This window comes from Cyanistes caeruleus, chromosome 2, assembly GCF_971803275.1.
Source record: "Cyanistes caeruleus chromosome 2, bCyaCae1.hap1.1, whole genome shotgun sequence".
Classification (NCBI taxonomy): domain Eukaryota; kingdom Metazoa; phylum Chordata; class Aves; order Passeriformes; family Paridae; genus Cyanistes; species Cyanistes caeruleus.
This window is the reverse complement of record NC_141702.1, coordinates 15541553-15566114: the sequence shown is the minus strand read 5'-3', so window position 1 is coordinate 15566114 and position 24562 is coordinate 15541553. Positions and strand designations below refer to the sequence as shown.

The 24562-nt window shown below is 40.9% G+C and overlaps 1 protein-coding gene and 1 long non-coding RNA gene across 5 annotated transcripts in view; one reads left to right on the top strand and one right to left on the bottom strand.

Annotated features, from left to right (window-relative positions):
* Positions 1–13704, bottom strand: part of ADAM17 (ADAM metallopeptidase domain 17) — a 35457-nt gene extending 21753 nt beyond the window's left edge. The window contains exons 1-2 of one of the 2 annotated variants that reach the window (XM_023922584.2): positions 13269–13704; positions 1062–1194 (exon numbers count right to left, since the gene is read on the bottom strand). In XM_023922584.2, the coding sequence (XP_023778352.2) occupies positions 1062–1194; positions 13269–13704 (569 nt within the window). Of the gene's footprint in view, positions 1–1061; positions 1195–13052; positions 13196–13268 lie in introns of those variants that run through there. The other variant, XM_086875901.1, reaches the window with a different exon arrangement.
* The window catches only part of LOC111925945 (uncharacterized), a 25246-nt gene continuing 14210 nt past the window's right edge, over positions 13527–24562 (top strand). Inside the window, exons 1-7 of one of the 3 annotated variants that reach the window (XR_015282763.1) lie at positions 13527–13612; positions 15275–15315; positions 15404–15476; positions 17239–17356; positions 19398–19542; positions 20718–20772; positions 22623–23809. This is a non-coding gene — a long non-coding RNA (uncharacterized LOC111925945). Of the gene's footprint in view, positions 13613–13671; positions 13783–14831; positions 15316–15403; positions 15477–17238; positions 17357–19397; positions 19543–20717; positions 20773–22622; positions 23810–24562 lie in introns of those variants that run through there. The other 2 variants (XR_015282762.1, XR_015282764.1) reach the window with 2 other exon arrangements.

The window sequence follows — 24562 nt, the reverse complement described above, 5'->3', positions numbered from 1 at the left end:
TATATTGTCACAAAAACTAAACACCATCCCAAGAAGTAAACTGATAACCTTTTCTGGAAGAAGCCTTATGGGTTCTTGGTTTATGTGAGCTTTGGGTCAAAGATTTTTGGCATGCTCCTCTGCAATTATTCTGTAATTGTCATTGGCAGCCTCACCATAAAGCCAGGGTGCATGAGGCAGTGCAAAACAAGGACAGTCAGACATCTGATCCCATTAACCTCTCATAATTGCCCCTCCAAAGTCAAAAAAATTGCCCTTTCAAATATTCAAAAATTATGCATAACTTGCACGACAGTTGAAGATGACACAGGGGAAGGCACATGAATACACAGAGGACAAAAGATGTCAGACAAACAACAATCAGTCTACATTTGTTAATACAAAGTGTTATATTCACCCTGCTCCCCATTTCAGATTCACAGTTTCAGCACTCAAATACCTGCAAGGCACTTTTCTGAGTCTCAGAATAAAACTCCTGCAATCTTCATGCCTGCTCCCTTCTACTTCTCCTCCCCCTTTCACCACAGCTTTTATTTCCCATCTTATAACAAAAAACAAAAAACCAAACCAAACAAACAAAAGATTAAAATAAGTATTTTATTTAATGGGACATTTATACTCAGTAGGAAAAGGATTAAACCTCCATGAAAGTAAATACAGTAAATCTCCTGGGCAACACACCACAAACACTTCCAAAACCGAAGGCTGAGATTTTCAAGAACCAGAAGTCAAGTACTGACAACACTGCCAGATGAGGTACAAGTGAGATCCAACCCGATCAGTGGGAGTAATCTACATGAAACTAAACCTAAGAATAAAGCAACAGAAATCCTAAATTACTGCCACTTCAGCTATCAGAAAAATAAAACAGAACTTACTTTCCCCTTTCCTCTGAGCCTCTCTGAAGTCATATAAATGATGCAGATCGCTAACCTAGAAGAACTGGCCAGTCATGACAGAAAACAAGATAACAATTTCTGGGTTTGAAACTGCACATTACTCATCAGAAACTGAAGACAAATATGCTATTTAATCACTGATTGATTTAATGATTTAATTACCTTTGCAGGGCTGAAAAACTTAAGAGCCTCTCTACATGTGTCTCAGGCTGGAGGTCTCTCTTCTTCAGTGAGTGTTGCTGGATGCTAGACAGAGAGAGGATGTCATAGTCTGAAAGCATGGACTCAACTGTGTCTGAAAGACCAACAAGGAAAGTTTTAGTTTCAAAAGGCTTTCTTTCCAAATGCACACATTAAAAAAAGGGCGAACCAGAGACTCCCATTTCAACAGTAAGACCACAATTCGCTCTAATTTTAGGATAACTATTTTACATTTCAGTAATGGTCTATTTTGTGTAGGCAAGTAGAAATCAGAGTGAGACAAGACACAATCTGAGAGAGACAGAATTTGCATCCGTTTTTTCTACAATTTCTGAGCAACCAACTCATAATTTTTACTGCCAGAGCAATGGATAACTGATACCCTCCCTAGTTGCCCCCCAGAAACTAAATGGGGAGAACGTCCCCACTTCTCTGGGGTGAATTACTCTCCTCACCAGCTGGTCCCCACACAAATCTGAGGAAGAAAATAGTTTAACCTGGAAGACTTAATTGCAGATTGGACTGTATTGGGCCTTTCTGCCTAACAGTAGTCAGAAAACAAATATCTGCATAGCACAATCAATCAGAACTAACTAACAAGGCAACTCATGTTAGATACCCTGGTTTCCCAATACCTTACCATCATGCAAAACTCCTTTTCCTACTCAGAACATGAAAACTTGTTCAGAGAAAGGAGACCAATTGCCTGAACTCCTATGGGAGCAGTACACAAATTACAAATTCAGGTCAATATTCTGCAGATGTTTCCACCATTAACAAGTTGCACAACAGCTGCTAACAGTGTTTGTCTCTTGCTGATAAAGCCTCCTACTACTTTGTAAGGCATTCCTTCATCAAAGGACCCATCCACACTCTTCCTTCTCTGGAGGACCCACCACCCAGCGAGACACCCAACAAACACCCTGGCTTCCCCAAGCACTGATAGATTCAGTTGCTATTTACAGCCTTAACCAGAGGCTCTTATTCCCACTTCTCAGCCAGACATGCTCACTTTTCACTGCACTAAATGAGGATTCAGATGTGTTTTACAAGAGACAGCAGTGCTCACCCATATATTCTTTATTAAAAAAATTCCCTGTTTCTTTCCCCTCCATTTCCAGCTATGCTTCTAAACCAGATCTGATAGCTACCAAAGAGGTTTTCTGTTAAGGAAGATGGCATTCCTTCAGAGCCCCTGGTCTCTAGTTTACCACACCTCATGTGTTTTATTGGACTTTTAAGTAAGCAGCGCCACTAACAAGCTGTTTTACTGGCTACTGTGCAACAAACCAAGACTGCCAACTTGAAGTCTAGATGCTTATAGCTCTGGAAATATGGGTTTTTTAAACCAGACACTCAGTACCATAATTTATCCCCAGATCCATGCCTCCAAAGCCCAGGAACACTTTAGGAATGAATGCACTAATCAGGGCAAGGAAAGCACCTTGCTTTTCCTATTGCGTGGGGGTGGGTGGGGAGAATTAACCAGCAGTGTACAGCCACACGTGTGCTTGTGTACACTGAAGTGAGGAAGGCACAGAAGCAAAGATGACTGTCACAGCCCTCCTGGCCCTGCACCAGACTGAGTGAGGCATGGGCGACACAGCTGCTCTCTTGGGCAGCAGAAGCCACTGAGCAGCATTTCCCAGGCTTCTCCCTCCCCAGCCCTTGAGCAACACAGGAAGGGCAGTGCAGTTGCAATTTCCTGATTTCTGTTTACAACCCACAGGTCGAGAGCTCCTGCAATTGATTACCATGTGTTTCGGGTTATATGCAAAGAGAAGTTTCTATCACTATATTTTCTGTTGTGGGGATTTTCCCCATATATGACCCACTGCTGCAGGGCCTTCATCTTTAGGTTGCCATATGCTGCAGAGCTGGTTCACTAGAGCAATACAGTGAATAAATGCCTAACTTCCCCCTCCATACAGCTCTTTTTTTGTTAAAAAGTCTGTTCTAATTAATTGCTTTTTGTCTGACATCTGCCCTCATCCAGAGCCACCTAGGAAGGGGGTAGGAACAGGCAAGGAAATCAATTCTGGAAAAAAAAAATTATTAAACCACCTTGTTCTGAATTCTTTTAATCAAACTCTAGATTCTCTCACCACACTCAGCTAGAGCTAACCCCTCAATTAAAGTGAATGTTGATATACAGGATATCCAACATTGGTTTATGATACAGACCAAGCGTGTGGTACGTGGGGCATGAAACGAGGTGTGGTACCACTGCCGTGCTGTTCGGGGACATGCCAAGAACAAGGTCTGCCCAAGAGGCACAACCCCAGCTACAAAACATTACTGTCCTTTTCCACCTCTGCTTTTGAAGTACAGACCAGAACCAAGAGAAAGGCATGCCAAAGAGCAAGATGCAGTTGCCGCTATGGCCAGACAAAATGTCTCAGTTTCATGGCAAGAGAACTGAGAAGTCTGCTAAAAAAAAATCCAGCTTTTCTATTTGGTAGGCCAGTCCTACTCCACCTTAATATATACAAACACCCTTCTGGAAATGCCTCACAGATACACAGGAAGGGTAGTAAGAACAAGACCTAAGAAGTTCACAAAGATGAGTAAGATGATTCTATTGAAGTAACAAATGAAACACATGGCACTCCCAGTTCCTGTAACCCTGAAACAAGATTGCACTTGTTCATATTTCCTCTTACCCTTCCTAAATTTGTTTGCCTTTAATTTTACTTACAACATAAGTAGAGGCTTAAGATATGCTGCTCCCAGACATAATCTGTTAACTAATTATGGTATCAGACAGAGGTGGAACAAATATATTGGTAATATACTCAAACCAAAATTTTTTCTGTAAAATGTTCATATTGCAAAAATGAAACCATGTTCATGGCTTATTGAAAATAAAAGATGAAGTGTCATTATTTTAAAGAAAACACAGAACTGTACAGAATCCAACTGTACAGCAGTCTGTGGATGGGAGCCATAGAAAGCATATATTTGACTTTTTATTCAAGTTTAAAAATATTCATGGTATTACTTCCCCGTTATCTTTATTATGGTCCAAGAGTCATTTCCCATGGGCTTCAACAGACCTGAGCTTAGTTTTCCCAAACCACTTTTTTGCTGTTCATTCCCTCCCACACCCTCCTAGATTTCTGAATTCCTGTCTTTTTAGAGAACACCTTAATTGCATCCTGATATGGCAACTATTTATTTATTGTCACCAGCCTTCACCTCATGGTACCTTCTTTTCTGGAGGGAAACTTCCCAAGAACATACAGAAATCATGTTTGTAAGAGAGAGAGTGAAGGAACATTGGTGACAAGACGATATCCCAAAGCTCTCCCACAGCAGTGATCCTCCTCTACCCCCAGCTTTGAACTCACCAACTCCTCCCTCTTTTTTTCACCTTGTTTCTGGGCTAAAAGCCTCCAGACTTATCACAGGAAAGTATCTTTTAATAAACTCTGCTCCAGCACCAAAGACCTCAAGAATGCATGGGGTAACAGCTTGACTGCCTGAGTTGGAGGCCACTGCATGTATTTCAAAAGAAGTTTCTCTTTAGTGCTCAGCCAGCAATTCAAATGCCAATGTCACCATTCTCCAACCAGCTTGGCTTCCATAAGCATAACAGTAAATTCCCATGATCTCATGCCCCATCTATTGTCTGGAACCCAACAAGTAAATGTGGCAAGTCAGTTATTTCATAAGCATTCTTTTGCACTGTATTATTTATAGAAAGGTTAAGCTTATTGAAAAGCACAAAGATTTTCCAGAAGATATAATTAACATTTTTTAAAACTCTCTTCAAAATTATCCCATGATAGAAAATGTTCCTACCTAAAACTCAAGATCCAAAATTAAAACCAAAAGTATTACTTTTGGGATTTAAAAAAGACACTAGATAATCAGTGGGGTTTGTAGGAATGATTGTAATTATTTCTCCAATCATCCCAAGAGAATAAAAGCAGAAGTAATTTTTCTGTCAAAGGCACTGGAATGGGATGACAAGCCTACAGGGAGCAGTTCTAGAACAAGCACTGCAAACACACTCAGGAAGGATTTTGCAGTGGGACTGTTAAATCAGTTTCATCTCTGAGACTGAAAAAGGTGCTCCAGGCTGCATTTCATGCAGTACTCGTTGACTGCACTGATTTCCAATGGGTATCAAACACCTACCAAAAGTTTATGAGAAGTTGACTAGTAACATTTTTTCTGATTCAGATGAGGAGTGACTGAATGGTTGAAGTGCTCCATGTTCATTATTTTTATTATTTAGTTATTATATGTTTTATTTAGTTATTATTTAGTTTATTATATGTTCTTCTTGTACATTTAAATATTTTAATTAAAGTAACTGAGTACAGTAATTTGAAATATAATTCAGAGTCTCAGAATTTAGACCAAGAAACACAGACTGGAGTCTTTCCAGCTTGAACCACAAGAGCTAAAGCAGGTCTCCATCACCCTACATAAAACAGCTGCCCCTGTGTTTGCAGTTACAGCCACTCACCAGCTGCAATACAGCCGGATCATTTGGTTGCAGCACCATTCCAGGGAATGCTAATGCAGAAGGCAAATATAGTCAGTATTTCAGCTGGGCACACAAACGGTCTGTACCAGGCAGGAGGTGATGCAGTCCTGCCTAAATGTTTGTGGATACCTTCTCTGAACAGCTTATGCTGCTTTTAGGAGACTGTTGATGAAGAGGACACATTGAGAAAGTTCATTGTGGGAAAGCCGTTTTGTAACAACTCCTGCTGTTACATCTTTCTCCAGTACATCTAGTACAGAAACATTGCCAGAGACACAACACAAAGTGAATTGAAACACTAATCCCACACAAAACAGCCCATGCCTTTAACATTTTAGATAAATCATGTTTACTTGTTTCCACTGAAGAGCGGTTGCTGTTTGGCTCATCAAGAACATATAAACAGAAGAACTTGTGTGAGAAACAAGTTCAAAGCAAGAACCGAATGCATGTCAGCAGTCTAACAAACCATAACAAGATAAAAGTTTACACTCTGTTTGAGCACACTTCTGGACAAACCTGTTGGTAAGAATGGCCACCACGTCAGCACTGCTGATGTTTTAGAAGGCATGTTTTTGACTCGATCCCAGCTGCACCAAACTAGTTAAACCACGTGAGAAAACAAGGTGCCCGCACTCAGTCAGCAGCAGACAAAGCCTCGGGGTATGGTTACCCAGCCCTTGTGCTGGGAGGTCAAGGATGCTGCTGCTTTATTGTCCACCAGCTACTCCACACTGCACTTCTGCAGTTACACTGGGCAACTACTTTCTCCTTATCACACATTCAGACATGCCAGTGATGGCTATCATGGAAAAGCTGACAGCTTACTAAATACCCTTTAGCTCATCCCAGGAAAAACTTGTTCATGTAGCTGCACCTTTATATTACTCCAAAGTTTTTTTCCCACAGTAAAATAAACATCTGTTTCTAGGCAGTGGGTATATTTCCTTAAGGGTGCAAATTCTGTTTAGCAGAAGCTGTATAGATAATTAAGCTGCTGTTTCTGGTGGTTTTGAATACAGCTGAATACCCACAACAGCTCCTACATGTTACCTCACACACTTCCAACTTTGCAAATTATCTCCTTCACTAATCACATCTTAAATAAGGACCAGGGAGGAACAAAACTAATACTGCTGGATCTACTTGATTTAACAACAGTCTGTCCTATTAATGATAACAGACCATTTTACAAAGGAAAAAAGAAAGCAATATCCTGCCAAATACTGACATTATAAAAAATCAGGAAGTCCATGGAATTAACATCCTCACAATTAAAGTGAAACAAGGGCAATATAGCCATCCCATCTTACACCAGAACAGCATCATATGACTTGATGCTCAAAAAACCCCAATACAACCCACCCCCATCACATGCTTTCATACATCATGCAGAGAGGAACTGCCCTGTCACAGGATGCAGTGTTCTCTGGAAACAGATCATTTGTCTGGCTCTCAAAAAACTACAAGCCTCACTACTGTACAAAGATACGACATCACAAAATCCTGCTGTGTCACAAAATAATTTCAAGTGGAGCTGATTCTAGGCAGACATTAATTACTGTCTAGACTACAGTTGTGAGACCAACCCTTCACTTCTGACTGCATTTCTTCTCCTTGTGGACACAACTTTGGACTCAATCACACATGAACTTCCAAATTTTGAGGCACATCACAGGTACTGAGGGGCAGAATTTTACTATTTCAGTGACAACCCAAAAAGGTGAGAAAAAAGGTGTTCTTGTCTAACACCTATTGTTAATTAATATTAACACCTATAATTGTGGATCAACATCTACTGAGTAGCATCTGTAGGTGTCTCCCTTCATAATAGAGTCCCCTTGCCTTCCCACTTCCCAGTCCATGCACCTACATAGGTTAAAAATTCAAATATCAAGGAGGGGGAAAAAAGTACAAATAATACACATTAGGGCAGCACAGGAAGACAGGGATGGATATTATGAAGAGATGGAAGGCATGAGTGACAAAGATGGGCAGTGCAATCACATGTATCTGCAAAAATGAAAGACATCAGGAAAACCATTAGAAACACTGAGAAGGTTGCAGGACATCCCCAAAACAGGCAAGTTCATGTACTGCACATGAAGATCACAGAAAAGGACAGCAGGATAAATTGCTCCTTGTTAAAGAAACCTGGCTCTTGGTTCAACAGCAAAGCATGACCTATCATCAGTCTGGCAAACAGGCAAACTTGGACTCCTACAGTTTAAAAAAAAGCTGGGGTGGGGGGGGAGGAGGGGGCAGAGAACAACCTGCTTATAATGGAAATTAAATATAAACTTCTATCCCAAACACAAATCTCTGCTGACTACTAAACACACAATTAATTCCTAAAGTAAAGTCAGAGTGCCAAAGTGTTAGAGTATGGCTGGCTGTGCTTCCTCACTCGGCTCTTCCAGCCACAGAGCAGAAATCCATGCTGGGGCTTCTGCACATGCACACAAAAACTCCAGAGTGGCAGAAGCATGAAACTGAGATGAATCACTGCTGCTATCAGCAATGTACAACAGCAGTGATGTTGTCAGTTTTTACTGGGGTGAAAATTAAACCACCCCAAATCTTAAATGCAAACAGGAATTTTACTTGTTGTCTGCTTAAAGGTCAGAACAAATCGGCACTACTATAAACCAAACTCATGCTGAGCACTGGATTACGCACCCATTACAAAAATCTTGCAATAGTTAAAGGTAATTCTTATTAATTAGAATTTAATGTAACATTGACATTCTTCGTGTTGACCATGAGTACTTTTCACAGAAATTACACTTCAATCACTTTTTTCAGTTGGAAATGGAAACACTGACCTATTCATATGAACAAATGAAAACAAACCTGAGAAAAGTACTTGAAAACCGTGCCATTATGTAACTTAATGGAAAAGATTGCTAATCCACAACACAAAATAATACTGATAGCTTGCATTCAATAGGGCCATGTCCACACCAAGCATCTGGCATTTATACAGAGACAAAAGACACTGCATCAACAAATTCCCACAATGATTTTGAAATAATCCTGCTACATCCTGGGCAGGGACTACATGGTGTGGGACTGTGCATCCTTGAATTCTCCACCATGTGATGCATGGTGAGAAACACACTCATCCTTCAGCTTTTGGGGACAAACTGCAAAACCAGCTCCATATAAAACGGTAATCTTGCTTCAACGGATGTCCAAATGGGTAAGAAACAGTAACAAAAAAGGCAGATCATGGCAGGGAAACAAATCATTTGACCCTCACCTAAGTCTTGCCTTAGTCTCCAACAGAAGCTTCAGTCCAGCAGGATAAAATTTAATCTTGCATTAAGATTTTTGTCACTAATTATCTCACTGCACATTCTTGACACTGAGCTAAACTTTCAATCCCTAAACTCTTTGGCAGCAAGTTACATTCCTGGCCTTTTGGACTTCCTGCATTTTGTCACACCAAGTGTGAAGAATTCAAAACTGACTGTAAATCAAATTATGCTGCCCTCTGTATCAATTAATTCCCCTGGTTTGTTCATCAACACCACTATGATGTTTTTTTCAGTCAACAACTTCTAAATCTGAGTCTTCTGATGCGCATTAGGTAGGTTTGCACCGAACCATTTTTAACAGGTCATTTCTCCAGCTCACACAGTTGTTCTGAGTTCTGCATAGTATTTCTGCAGCGTGGAGGAAAGACTAGTGAAAATCAGGGTACCTGCCTCAGATTTTATTAGTGCAATCCGGCAGGTAGAAAATGACCCCCAGCGAATGACTTAAATATCCTCTTCCCAGCAAAGGAACAACTATCTTATTTTAGTTCCCTGTCTAGCTTGTGACAAAAAGTTCTCATTCAAAAGAGGTAACAGTGGAGTAAGATATGTTTTACACCTGGACTCTGTTGGGGGTAGTCTTGGATCCTGCTGTGTGTCAGCACACAACTTGAACCACTGTATTGTAATACAGATTCAGGCAGTTTTTTAGATATATTCAGTGACCTGTTCACCTATTCAGCACCCAAACTGGATATTTGCACTGTTATTCTTTTCAAGTACATTAAGCTCTGTTACCATTCAGGTATCTCTGAACTCCAAATCAAACAGCATAAAAATTTTATAGCTATATAAGTTTATCTTCAGAGATAACAAAGAGAAAAAATTTAAAATTCTGAAAGAGTTGCCATTAATTTTTTGAGGGCTGAACTACAGTATCAGTCATTGTATGGAGCAGTAGAGTCCCACTTCTCTAGAAACTAATCCCTAACATCAACATTATTAAAAAAAAGTATACCTAAAGACAAACTGAGGTAGATACTGTTCTGCCTTCGTCTCTCACCTGGAACACAACTTCCACCCCCCAAAAACCACGGGGCAGGTGCTTGGACAGTCACACTGTGAGCTGCTCCACAATAATGGAGTTCACAGAGAGAAAATACACCCTTTACTGAAAATAAACCAAAACGAAGCAAACAAAAACCCCAAACCACTAAAAAAAAAAACAAAACAACAAAAACCAGAGATTAGCTTCCAGACAGCTCACATTCCATGAATGTGCTCACAGGAATGGGGAAGGGATTGGAAAGCTGAGGTCAGATTGTGGCAGTCCCATTTTAGATCAGTTTAGGCTCCTGGAGTACCACACCCTAAGATTACTTCAGACAAAAAAAGCTGGAAAATGACCCACATCTTTTTATCACTTATTCTTTGCTGAATTCTTTTTTTCACTGTATAATCTTTTTTCCTCCTTGCAAAACTGAATTAAGAGTGATAAGCAAGAAGTTCTCAATAGAAATCACAAAATGTTAATTCATTAAACTTCCTTAAGGATAGTGCTCATTAGAAAACTAATTTCAGTTCCCAAAAATTAAGCTGTGGATAAACAGAGCTTTCAAAATGATAACACTGAAACTATTAGAAGAAAAAGATATTTAGAAAACCAAGCTGTAAGATGAGGACAGCAGAACTCCAACAAAAGAAGAACATAAAACCACAATAAAATAGACAAAGGTATTTTTAAAAGCAGCTTGTAAAAGGCATAAAGCTAATACTTGAAATATTTTTTATTTTATGAGAAGAAACCAAACAGCTAAATAACCAAAAGAGCTTGTAAAACAAGTAAGCTGCAACTACAGCCCAAAGAATGGATGCTAAAGGCCAGTACAAATAATTTACCTTAGTATTCACTGCAGAGATTAAAAAGTTCCCCAAAAAGAACTTTTTGTCATGATAGGATATATATAAAGACCTAAGTTCGAGACTCAGGAAAAGAGGCTTTACAATAAGTAGTCAAGAAAATTACCAATAAATCAACAGGATATGAATGTATTAACCCAACAGTTACAAAGCACTGCAAAAATAGAACTGGTCAGCTCCTAACTGTGGTATGGGACAGTACCACTGGTGTAGTGCAGGGGGTCAGAAAAAACCAATTTCCACTCCAGGGACCATCTAAAGGCCTAATCAACAAACACATTCAATGTCCTGACCTGGCAAACAGGTAACAATAACAAGTACATGTAAGTTACAAGACCTGGGGCTGAATAAGATACTAGGAAAGTAGTTCCTCCTATATATTAGCATGTATAGTATATGTATAGGGGAGCAGTGTATGGATAAAAGTAACAGCTAATGTAGCGCACAAAGATTGTTTCAAGCTTCCTCACAAAATACTTTTGTAAATTCAGTTTACTGGACAACAAAACCTGTGATGAAATTCAAGGTGTGAATGTGTGAAATAACACATGAGGAAAAGAATTCCTCACTGTACACAGCAAAGTATGTCAGTACAATTATTACCACTCAAAAAACCCCAAACCAACCAACCAAAAACCCCAAAAGAAAACAAAAACAAACAAACCAACCCGGAACCACCTCAAACCCCCACCAAAAAAAGCAAACAAAAAGAAAGAGAGCTTGAAGTGACTATTAAAGACCAAAACTACTCAGAAACGAAACAAAACCAAAAGCATTCATCATTATAAATTCATGCTGCCTTTGTATTACAAATGGTGTCCTGCAGCCCTGACCATACATCTCAAATAAATAAAAATCCAACACAAAATATACAGACAAAAGTAACCAATAAAGCCATGACTCTTTCATCATACCAAGAATTATTATATAGACTAATATTTTCTCATTTAAAAAACAAAAGATAGTACAAACAAGACAAATTGCATAGGTAAGTCACTAAAAGTGTGAAGAAAATGAATAATTCTTCCAACATTTAGAAACAGAAGAAATGAGGTTTTCCTCCATTCACTATTTCATAAAATTGAAGAGCTCATAGTCCAGGCACAGTGGTATGTGGGCCAAGAAGATAAAAGCCATCAAATAAAGACTGCACAAACTCCTAACAGACAGGTCCTTTAGAAGGCATAAATGAACAGCCCAAAATGAAACTGCTGTTCAGGACCTCCCTGATGTTGAAAGGACACACTGTGTTTGATTTATGTCACACTTCCTGGAGCATCTACCATTGAGCTCCATCCTTCCCAGGTTCCTGCATCCTTCCCAGGTTCCAACACCTCCAACTGCTGAGGTGTGCACAGAACCACAAATCCACCTCAAGTGCAGGAGAGGAGGGCAGAGGTGCAGCCTGGACACCTGTCAGGAAATGTGCTGAGATATCTAAGAAAGGTGTCTTGGAGCAGTCCCTGCTGGCCTCACCGACTGGAGACAGGACAAATATTTCTGTGTGAGTATACAGCTGATTAATCACTGGAAATGTGCTTGGAGACTGTCTTTAGATGGTTCAGTTGTTGATTTGAATGTCAGCATCATTACATGTGAATCCCCACCCTGCATAGCAACGGGCTTAAGGAAAGCAACAGAACTTATCAGAAAATCATTTTTGTACCATTGCTTTTCAAAACAGGGGTTTTCATGTGGGGGCCAGACAGAGCTTTTAAAGGAAACACAAATTTTGCTGCTCTTGTGATGAGGAACTATGGTATAGAGAAGGGGAAAAATGGAGCAAAGACAAGGATTCAAGAAGTAAGACACGGGCCTTAAGGGCAAGACACGGACACTGCTCTTGCAAGAGTCCATCTGCCATTTCAGTGATAAGCTTTTGCTTATCAAACAGAAGTCTACAACTTGTTAATTGCAAAGCAGAAGCTTAGATGCAAAACTGTTTACAGAAGTTAAATAAAGCAGCGGTTCTCCTCTGTGTCAAGCTTTTTTAGAGGTCACTTTCAGCTCCAATGGCTTCGGGCTTTCTGGTTACTCTCCAAACAGAACTATGAAGGGAAGCCATTTATATGATTTTGCCCAGTGAGGCTGTGCAGCTTCTCTCACTGGAGATATTCCAGAACCGCCTGGATGCAATGCTGTGGAACGTGATCCAGGACGACCCTTCAGGAGCATGGAGACTGGACCAAACGACCCACTGCAGTCCCTTCCTATTCTGGGATTATCCCGCCTTAACAGAACCCAAACTCCTGTGAGGAAAACTCTTCAGCAGACCTCGAGCGTGAAGACAATGGTGTCTCCCCGCAGAAAGCAGGAGCCCCAAACATCAGCGATGCCTTCAGCAAAAGAGGAGCTCTGCCCGCCCCACACATCACCCACCGCGAACCTGGGGGTGCCGCGCCTCCCCCCGTCCTGTCGCAGTGGTCTCTCCCTCCTTCTCCCTTCCCTCCCCTCCCCTCCGCGGTTGCCGTGGTCGCGCCCTGCCCTCACCGTAGCGCTGCGGGCGCTGCGGGTGCCCCAGCGCCTCCAGCCCGCCCGGCCCCCACAGCAGCACCAGGGCCGGGACCAGCCACAGTCGAAGCCTCATGGTCCGGGCGCAACCTCCTCCGGCACTGTGCGCCGGCTCGTTCGCATCCGCTTGGGGCAGCTTCACCCTCCGCCCGCCGTGCCGGGCCCGCCGCCCTCCTGGGCCCGCACCCGGAAGCGCGGCAGCTGCGCGCGGGGCATTGTGGGGCGGGCGGGGCCGCCATCTTGAGCGGGGGGCGGTGCGGAGGGAGGTGCTGCTCGTCTGTGAGGGCGTGAGGCGGCGGGTGCTGCCTTCGTGGAGCCGCGGGGTGGGGAGCGTGTAAGGGGCCGCGATGGAGTGTCTGGCCCAGCCTCTCTGCTCCTGCAGGGTCACCCTGGACCACATGGCACAGGATTTCATCCAGACGGTTCTTGAATATACTCGAGGGAGACAACACAGCCTCTGGACAATCTGTTCCAGTGCTTGGTCACATGCACGGTAACGTTCTTCCTCGTGTTCAAGGGGAACTTCCTGAGCATCTATTTCTGCCCGTTGCATCTTGACTTATTGCTTGGCACCACCAAGAGGAGTCTGGCTCCATTCTATTGATATCCTCTCTCCAAATTCTGAAATACATTGATGAGGTCCCTTCTCAGTCATCTCTTGTGGCTGAACAGCCCAACTCTCTCAGCTTTTCCTCATAGGAGGAGAGGTGCTTCAGTCCCTTGATCATCTTTGTAGCTGGACCCTTTCCAGGTACTCTATGCCTCTCTTGTACTGAGGAGCCCAGAACTGGACACAGCAGTCCAGGTGTGTCCTCACCTGAACCTCACCAGGGATGAGTAGAGGGGCAGGATCACTTCCTTCTATCTGCTGGCAATTCTGTTCTTCCTGCTGAGAGCACTTGCAAAACTGGGACATCCTCACCACAGCCCCCCTCGCGGCCTTTCCAGGATGGGGACAGACCCCAGGAAAGGGAGAAGGCTGTGGGCTCTGCAGCCCCTCTCTGGGGACAGTGCTGGGTGTGGACCTGCGTGGGCAGGATCCTGATGCTCTCAGATCTTGCATGCTCAGCGATGCTACTCACAGCTGTGTTTGCTGCTTCTCCCCAGCCCACGTGAGTGACTGTACTCACTGACTTTATAAGGTTTTGTGTAGTTTCCTTAGCACAAGTGAGGATTGTGGCACTTAGTACAAATAATAAGTGATGGGTCCATGACTCAACTGTTCCCAAAGAGCATGCCCTACTGAGATAAAAGCACAGAAAATGTACTTGTGTTACAGATGTGCTGTAGTGCTCTGGTTAATGTTCTCCAGAATTAGGTGAAATATGTTACCTTTTTGCAGATGCCTCCAGCAAAGATGATTGCAAGTGATGTACTTGGTAAAAATGGAGAAAAAATGTCCCCATTTCCCATCCTTCTTAAGCTGTGCTGCCCATTAGTTAACCTGAGATACTTAAAAAGCATGAATAAAATTACTCTTTTCAATTTTTCATAACACCATAAAGGCAGATACATCACTTAAACCAAGACTGTCTTTCCCAGTTCTTGTCTCTAAAGATGAGAAGATTACAAGAGATGAAACTTCAGGAGAAACTTCCAGTGGGTCTGCTTTGAACTTTCAAGAATTTGCATCTGGTGACTCCTGAAATCAGAGGTTGTGTCTTAGCAGCCCTTACCATATCTCCTCCATACATTTGTTCAGTTGATTTGATGCTCAGAAGTGCCACCTGAACATGAGGAAGAATTTTTTTACTATGGGAGTGACTGAGCACTGGAAGAGATTGTCCAGGGAAGCTGTCGAGTCTCCCTCACTGGAGATATTCCAGAACCACTAGGATACAATCCTGTGCTATATGCTCTGGAATGGCCCTGCTTAAGCAGGGAAGTTGGACCAGATGCTCCACTGTGGTCCCTTCCAACATTATCCATGCTGTGATTTCTGTGATTTCTCTGATTTCTGTGACCTATTGCTTGTAAACTTGTAGCATCCATGTCATCTGGTGGCTGGAAGTTCCACAATGTCACTGTATGTATGAATAGCCACTTTCCTTGCTTTCAACTTGCCATTTTGTGATACCATGTGATGACCCAGCCCTGCTTATTTCTTGGGAAAGGACAGTACATCAATTTTGCCTTCTCTATGCCAGTTACTTCTTCAGAGCCTCGATGAAATCCCCTTCCAGTCTGGTAAGGCTTCTCTTTCAAGACTGATAAGTCCAAGTGAAATCTCCTTCTTTCCGAGGAAGTGTTTGTTGCTATTCTATGAACTTTACCATTTCTGTTATTCCTCTTTGTGATGGTGGGACTGGAACTGCTTATGTTGTTCATGACAGTGGCATATAGTAGATTTATAAAGTGGCATAACAATATTCTCTGCCTTGTTTTCAGTATTGCTTCTGAATATTTCTAATATTCAGTGTGCTGTTGATTTCCACTGAGCTGGCATTGTCCTACAAATAACATTAAACTTCCCAGCTCTCACATCTCCTGACATGTAGTGGTCAGTTCAGACAGCATTATTCCACACATGATGTAGGACTGTTTTTTTTCCCGTGTGCATGGCTGTACCTCTGTCTGTCTTCATGATCATCTGTCTTTCCTGCCGAGCACTGAGGACTCTATTCAGTTGCCCACTGGAGAGGGTGTCCAGTGCTATTCCAGATAGACACAGAGGGTCTGAGTGAGGCTTTAGAAGTGTTTGGGGGTCCCTGTTGAGTCCTGTGCTAGAGCAAATGTATCCCCCATATGCTGGAGCGTAAGCAGGGATGTATGAACCCTGAATAGAGGAAGGTCTTTCTGCAATTCTCAGCCGCACCCTGTCTCTTCTTTCATGAATAACACTGTATCTTCAGCAATCTTTGTCTTGTCACTCCTTACTGAGATTATTTATGAATAAGCACAGAGATGCAAAGGTGCAATAGTGACTTCTTTGCATTGTAAAAACTGACCATAGTCTTTTAACTTCATTTCAATCCATGCTGGGATCTTCTCTCCTATCCTGTGGTTGTTTAGTCTCCTTTAGAACCTTTAGCAGGAAAGTCTTGAAAGCCTTTCAGGAATCTCAGCAAACTATTTCTGCAATCCCTCTTATCGATGTGCCTGTTGACACATTCAAATTACTTCAATCTGAGTTTAAGGCAAGACTTCTCTTGGCAAGAGCAATGTTGACAAAACCCTTGTTGACCTTCCCCTGGTAAATCACATCTCCCCACACATGCAGTAATTATAGTTGTACTAGTCTGTGCAGAATAGGTGCCACTTTTAATGGTTACTAGTTCTCCAGCCTTCTCTTAGAAACAATTGAAAGAAAATAATGTAACATTTGATACAATCCACTTAGATGCCAAGAAAGTTTTAAGCAAGGTACCATAGTTGGAATTTCACTGAACTGTAAGAATTACTGAATCCCTGAGTTTCCTGGGTGAACAGTATCTGTTGGGAATTTGTCACTGTCTTGTGTAATGAACTTTATAAGTCAGCACCTCCATTTGAAACAGATCAGATTTAAGGCCAGTGATTAAGTGTTCCAGCAGAGGAACATAGACTCAGGAGGTTCTTTGAGGTTTTCCACCATGGCTTTATCATCTATTAGTACTGGTTTTGCAGCCAGTTTGATTGGTGGGTTTCAGCTTTTGATACTTGGTACACTTAGATTATTTCAGATCCTCTTGAAAATTATTTATTATTGGGTTTTATGCATTTTCTAACTCTTTCCTTTGATATCATTCATGAAATCTACCATAACCCTCTAGTTACAGGTTTGGTTGTTGTTTTTTCTTATTTTGGTTAGCGTTCCCTTCTGTATGATTAATCCATGTTTGTGCTTAATCTGAACCTCTTTCTGGCTTTTGGGTTATGGGTTTTATGGTTTTATGGGTTTTTTTGATATAGTACAGCCATTCTGAAGTACGAAATAACTATTTTTCCTCTACCCATGTCTTTATTCTAGTGACTTTCCATAATTCTTGACCTCTACTGAGTACAGAGTTGGAGTTTCAGGTAGATGATACTTCACCAGCTTTCTAAGATGTCTTTTCAGATTAACAACTAAACAAGTGCTCATCATTGTAAGTATTTGGTGAATGTTACATATAACATTTATAAACACCAATTTTCATTCGTCATTTTATCAGACATGATTTAATATTGCAGGCTCTTTCTACAAGTCTTAGAATCAAGTTTAGATGGAACTTTTTGGAATGGCGTTGTTCTGTCTGTGAACTATTTATCCCAATTTCCAGATCACGTATTGGACTTCAGAGGTCCCAGTACAGATTAATATTTTTTATCGATGGATGGACTACCCTATTTCTCACTATTTTGTGATATGTGAAGGAAGATACAGAAAGCCAGGTTTCTTTTTCTCTTATCATTTTAATTTTCCCACTGACTAGGTTTTTGTCTTCCATTTATTTCTTATCTCACAAGGACACTTTAATAATAAAAGTTGATTACCTGTAAATATTTTTAGGGTTATGGAACTGTGATTTTGGTTTTGAGAGAGCCCATCACAATGGAGTCGTGGAGTTGTTGGAGATTAAAGTGTTTAGACTATTGCTATTTAATAAAAACATAACAGTATATAGTTATTATGAAAATTGTCACTGATATAGCAATATTGTTTATTCCACATTAATAACAATAATTGATTTGGTATCAGTAGGTTAGCTTAATGGCCTGAGTGTGGTTTTTCTTTTAAAAATCTTAATTTGTCTATACAAATATATCATCTTTGTCCAGTACAAGACCACTTTTGGAGTGTGTTAACACTCAGTATTACTGCATTCTTTCCTTCTCACAGTAAGGAATTTGAGCCATTTTATTAACATGAGTAGGAACTAAACAAGGATATGCTAAATACATAGGATATGATTAGAACTTAATGGGAAACAGCATGTAGTGTGTTGGTGAAGAATAGTACAAGTACAGCACACTGAATAAAAAAAAAAGAAACAAAATAATTTAATATATACAGGCAGTGAATGTATTTCCCTGTGTTAATAATAAAAGCTGGAGATGTGGAGTGGCAGCTAGCTGGGTAACTGACCCTGTTCACAAGAAGGGTTCCTTTAAGAGCAAAAGAGGTAAATCCACTACCCAGAGTGATTCATAAAATACACTGTTTAGTAGTTTGTTTGGAAAGGAAGGTGGATTCTGTGGCATGCCCTGGAGGAAGATGGTGGATTACCTTTGTTTTGTGAATGTTTTAAGAGTAAATGATCCCCTGAGGAAAAAGTCCTGATCTTGGTTCTGAGCTAAAGAGATAAGCAGAGCTCCTCCCCACCCATGTGGGAGAAGCAGGTTTCATAAAACTGCATATTTTCCCATGGGAATTATTGAAACCCATATTACATGTGGCTATGAATCTATGCTAGGCAAAGTCCTGGGATGTGCAGTGACTTATAGGAAGTGTTCATACTTTGGGAAGAGGATGGAATGAATAACTTCATAAATCTCTTCTACTTCCATGATCATTTGCAGAAAGTAAAAAAAAAAAACCCTTTAAAAGCACCTGGGAGTTTTTCAAATTGAAATAACCTCCAAAACACAGAAGAAAAACCCAACAGCAGAACATCATCTGTGTTTATGTCACACAAGGAGGGTTTTATTTCATACCATGGAACAGGGGATCTAACAGCAAGAACATGTCTGAAAGAGATAAGAAGGAGAAGACTAGTATACTTTGGCCTGATTGCTGAAGTTGTCTTCTCCCTCTTGCTGATAAATGAGATCTGGACTCCTGTGGTATACCAGTTCAGAGGTTTCTGTAATTCCTCTCTTCTGTACTTCTTTTTTCTCCTCTGTTCCCTTCCATGTCTGTCTTTCACCAAGTCATCTGACTTGGTCTCCTCTTTTATCTCCATGGATGTTTTTCTTTCCCATACAGCGTTTCATTACTTTGAAGGCCTCACCCTTACTTAGCACTATTTGGCCTATTGTCACTTTCAAAATATGTAAAATAGCACTCCACATTAGTGATCCAGGAGTTTATAGTACATTTCCCAACACTTCCCCTACCTACTCAGCAAGACAGAAATTTGGCTACTACTCTTGAAATATACATATTCCAATATTTTCTAAGTTTGAGTCACTTCTGTGGTCTTCCAGAACTACACAAATATGCTGCAACTGGACTGACTTACCTGCTGTGCTAGTTTGGAAATCTGCTATTACTGCATCACAAAGGAAAGAAGATACCAACATGAGAGAGCTTTTTAAAGGCAGAAGCAACCTGAATTTGTTCTTCATTATTGTGAGCATATGTTCTCTGTAATTATAATAACACATAATGGTTTTCTTCCCTGAAGCATATCAGAGTTAATCTCCCATGGGAGGGAATATACTCTTGTGAAGTTCCTTCCTGCTACAGCCCTTTTAAAATCCACAAAGAAATTACTTGGCCCTACATTCTGACACAAAGTGGTCCCTATTTCTTTTATCTGCCAGGAGATGGTGCTGCCAGTCTTCCATCTCTTCCTTTCCAGTTTTTAGGAAAGGTGGCACATGTTTATGTATAAATAATGAAGATACTTCTGCCATCTGACAGGTGTGCTTTTGTCCTATTAGGGATCTTAAGAGGAACACAAAACACCTTTCCGTATTTCAAGCTTATTACTGTCTTACAACTGGACACACATATTTAAGATTCACCAGATGTCAATGGCAAAGCCATTCAGGAAATTTCCAGAGATTTTTAGTGTTTCACAGCAGGATGATGAATATAAACCACTTAACTTTATGATTTCTTGAGTAGTTTCACACATGCCTTTCTCACCTTTACAGACATCTGTGGATACTCTCTGACAAGATGGTTCATACTTTCACAAGCATATCAGCCCTGTTCAGAGAACAAGAGCTGTGACACTGCTTTAAATGGAAGCAAGATGCAGTTTTAAAACTCATCCTTAATCACTTTTTGTAATTTAGACTGTTCTGTTAGCATCAATGTTAACAGGTCTGTGGCTTCAGGTTTTACTGAGCACATTTGACAAAATTTGGCCTGAAAAGACCTTGCAATGTATAATGGAGAAACACATTCTCTTCTGCTTGATCACATTTATAAATATGTGTGAATGCCACAGAGCAATGTACTTCCTTTTAAGCTTAAAGAATCCATTTTTTGGCTTTGTTTATTTGCTATCAAATTTTCATCAGTGCAATTGTTTGGTAAAACTTATGGCTACAGTAAAAAAAAAACAAACAAACCAAAAAAACCTAAAAAAGAAGAATTGAACCTGATGTCAAATTCCCAGGTTTTTTTATATTCTGGTTCTAAAATACATCCTGATGATTTAATGTATATCCTGGTAATTTCTCTTACCCACCCAACAGCTGTCACAGACACTGGCGGAAGTTAACATCTCTGATATCAATTCCTGCTCTTCAGAGGACATCAGATATTTTTATTGATTCTCTTTTCTCTCCTAGGAAAAAGCTTCTTTGATGTGAAATTTAATAGAAAAAAAGAGAATCTAAGTACAAGGTAAAATATGTTTCTTCTGGGCAGTATTTTGGATCAGACATTAGGACCAGGCATTATTCCAGGAGTATTGTTAATATAAAGGCAGCAAATGTGGACCTTGTGGAAAGTGATGAAATGTGGGCCAATCTCCAGCTGTACTATTTTGGTGTTTGAGATTCAGAGGGGACTGACTGCCAGTATACTCCAGCAGCCTAAGCAAAACCTGGCAGCTGGACAACTGGACACCTACCATAGTGAAAAAACAAAACAGAACACCCCAAAACATTTAACTGATTGAATTTGCGTATGCTTGGGTTTGGAAAGATCTACTGGCATTCTTCCTTGTGCAGACTGCTTTGCTTCCACATGTTTTGTGTGTATATGTACTATGTCTTTATATACATATGAAGAGTTCCTATGTAGGCTTAGAATTGTATGAAAAAGACAAATGAAACTCTTATGTAAACTGAAGTCAGTATTTGATGGCTTCACAAGTGAGATTCATTCTTGTGCATGGGAATTGAAAGGTGGTACTCCTGTTTCTTTTTCCTATGCAAACTAGGTTGACAATATGGGATTTAAGTATAAGTGGAGATTTCGACATGCTATGGAAAATTAATGTATTGAATTCTGTACCATCTCCATTACAAAGAAACAGAAAAAGAGTGGGCTAGAAAAAGGCTGCACTGGAATGGGTTTGTGCTTTCCAGGGTTGTTTGTACAATACCTCAAATACAGAGTAATTCATGGAATACATGGAATGTAGCGTTAGATTTTGCTTGCTATTCCTAATTAGAGCTGTAGAAGACCACACTTGTATCATCGAGAGTTGCTTGAAAAGAGATGCCTGTGCCAACCAAATAAAACCTTGCATTTTCCTTGGGTTCCACAGTAAGAACTGGAGTCTCGAGCCTCCTGCAGAATCAGATGCTCTTGAAAAAATCACTGTGATGGGATGTTGCAGCAATTCTCCTTCTGTAAAATGAGTAGTTGTGTGCCTGCCTTAATGCTCCTCTGGGTACCATCTTAAAGCTTCAACAGAGGGGAGAGACCAGGACAAGAGGATCTCATGTAGTGACCTGGTGACTTTGCAGCAGAAGGACAGGGCAGTTGCTCTAAATTGTGCCAATGATGAATGAACCCATTCACCCCAGAACTGGAGGAATGCAGGCAGTTTTTTGCTGAGTTGCTGCAGTCCTTAGTGTCTGGAGGTTTCATTCTCCTTACTTATTTTTGACCCTGTCAACTCACTGATATCTGAGCAATATAAGTGTGAAGCATTGCTGCTCCAGGCTAGCAAGTACTTCACACTTAGAATAGGTGTAAGTGCCTGCACTGAGCAGGAGATCTGGATCCAAGTCCTCACAGTTCTTTCTCAGACAAAATAGTTCTCCTGAGTATGTGAGTGAGACCAGGAGGATTTATTTTTAAATCAGTTCTTTACAAAGATAAGTTCACCAAATGTCTTGGGCCTATGAACACTGTCAAAATCTTCTTGTGACCAGAATTCACACATACCACCTGTTTCCATAAAGAAAAGGAAACCTCTATGTGCAGCCTGCATCTGGGACAACAGTTCACCACTGCAAAATGGGCCTGCACGTGTATTGGACTTGTAGACAGCCTACTGATGTCAGGCTCGGGGGCAGCACTGGCTCACTTCATCCAACAGTCAGGGTTCAGTTGACCCACACTGCCCATCCTCATGATGGAGCTTTGGTGAAGCAGCTGCATTTGAACTGCTTAAGACCTGTGTGTGATTCAAGTCACCTGCCCATCAGCTGAGATTTCAACATTTTTTTTAATATGTCTTCTTATTTATATGCCTTTGATGTCTTATTTTCATGGTGCCTCATTTCTCTCCACTGCAGGGCTTTCAGTTCCGCATGCTTGAAATGTGACTCAGAATCGCCACTCCCAGCCCTGCCCAATTACACTGCTCTGGGATGTGCTCATCAGCCAGATCTGATATAGGACACACAGCAAGAAGAGAGAGAGGCACTTCCAAGGGACACTTCTGCTGCAGGACAGTGCTGCTAGAAGGCCTGTTCCCTTCTATACCAGCCTCTTCATCCTTCTCCTGGCTACCTGCAGTGGTTTGGTTGGAAGTATAATCTGTGTAGCAGTAGTAAAGAGCCTTGAGAGACCTGCCCTCAGCAAATATGCTGGCTGTGTTATTCATTGAGCTGTAGCTTACATCCCTCTGGTAACACAACTCTGCCATCATAAGGCAGCTTAGAGCACTTTGGTAATACTGTAATCATAAATGTCAGGCGACGTCAAGAGTCTTCAAACAGTTTGGACCACTGGAGTTAGTCAACTCTGAAAATTTATTGTACTCTGTTATTAAAATTCTACCTAAAACCATGTTTTCATATGATTCTATAGAGTCCATACCAGTGGCTCATGGGGGAGTTAGGAAACTACTGGCCAAAACACTTCAGCTAACCTAACTAACTTAAGGTACCGTTAAAGAGACTCTATCTAAGTCTCCTCACCTTTCTGTGTGTGAATCAGTTTTCCAGTGGTAGAGCACTGAGTGATATATATTAGATATGCAATGCAAGAGCCAAGTGTTCATAGTTATTATACTCCTGCTGACCTAAAGCATAATTTAAAAGGACTGGGAAATAACCTGAAAACAAGTACAGAGCTAGACCCATTTTAAAGTGATTATCTTAGGTAATTTTCTTTATGAAAAGTGACACCAAGCTTGTTTTTCTCACACATGACTGCAAAGTGTTATTGGTGAGGAACTGGTATGCAGAAGTTTCTAAGGTCCCTAAAGCAGAAAGCATAAGCACAGAGTTTACTGCAAATCAAGGACAGGAACTCATACTCACTTATTACTCTTTTAATATTTTTGTTCTCAAAAGCATACTGATTTATATATAACCAGGGATGGTAATATGGCTCTTTGTATATGATTTTTGCACTTGGGGGGGGAAGATAATAAAGGGAGTGTTTGTGAAAATGTCTGTTCTGAGCAAATGCCTGTTAGTTAAGATAGTATGTAAACAGCACTGTAATTAAAGGACTCAAACACTTTTGAAGTTGATGAGGAAATGTGTGACAAATATCATCAAGAATGTGGTTCAAAGGATACAGTTCATATCTAAGACACACAGGGAAAGCCTAATTCTGATCCTATGCTAGTTGAGTACCTGGCTTCAGCTGAATCAAAGTTACTCTGCTGTCTGATGTCCACAATGGGTAACTTTTCTTGCTTTATCTGGGTTGCTGAGAAAAGATGGCTCATGGGATCAGGGCAAAGAAGGAGCCTGAGACAGGTCATAAAAAGGGCCATGAAAGATGAGAAGGTCAATAAGATGACCAAGAAAAAGTTCAAGAGAGAAAAAAACCCAAACTCTGTAGTGCCATCAGAGCTTTTGCTCATCTCCTTGATACCTTCTCCTTTCCTTTTCCCTTTGAGCTTCACAAAAACTGTTCCAGTTTGGCCAGTTAAATGATGCTGAATATGGTTTATTGTTGTGTTTGTAATTAAATCACACGGAATTCTTAGGTACACTTAAAGTTTATTTGTTGGCTGGTTAGGTTTTTAAAATTTGTATTCACAATTAGAGGTGAAAAAAGGAGTGGAAGGTGTAAATAGTTATGCAGAATCGAGGTCTGCAGTTGCTGGATTTCTGGATTGTCTGGAAGACTCCTCCAACACAGCTGACTGGGAAGATTGAGACACAGGGGAACACTTGTGGCAAGACCCCATGAGCCTCCACTTATATTTTCCATGTAAGGGCAGCAGTGTTTGCACAAGACCTCTGGACTCTTGTATCAGTGGTCATTCTGCTAA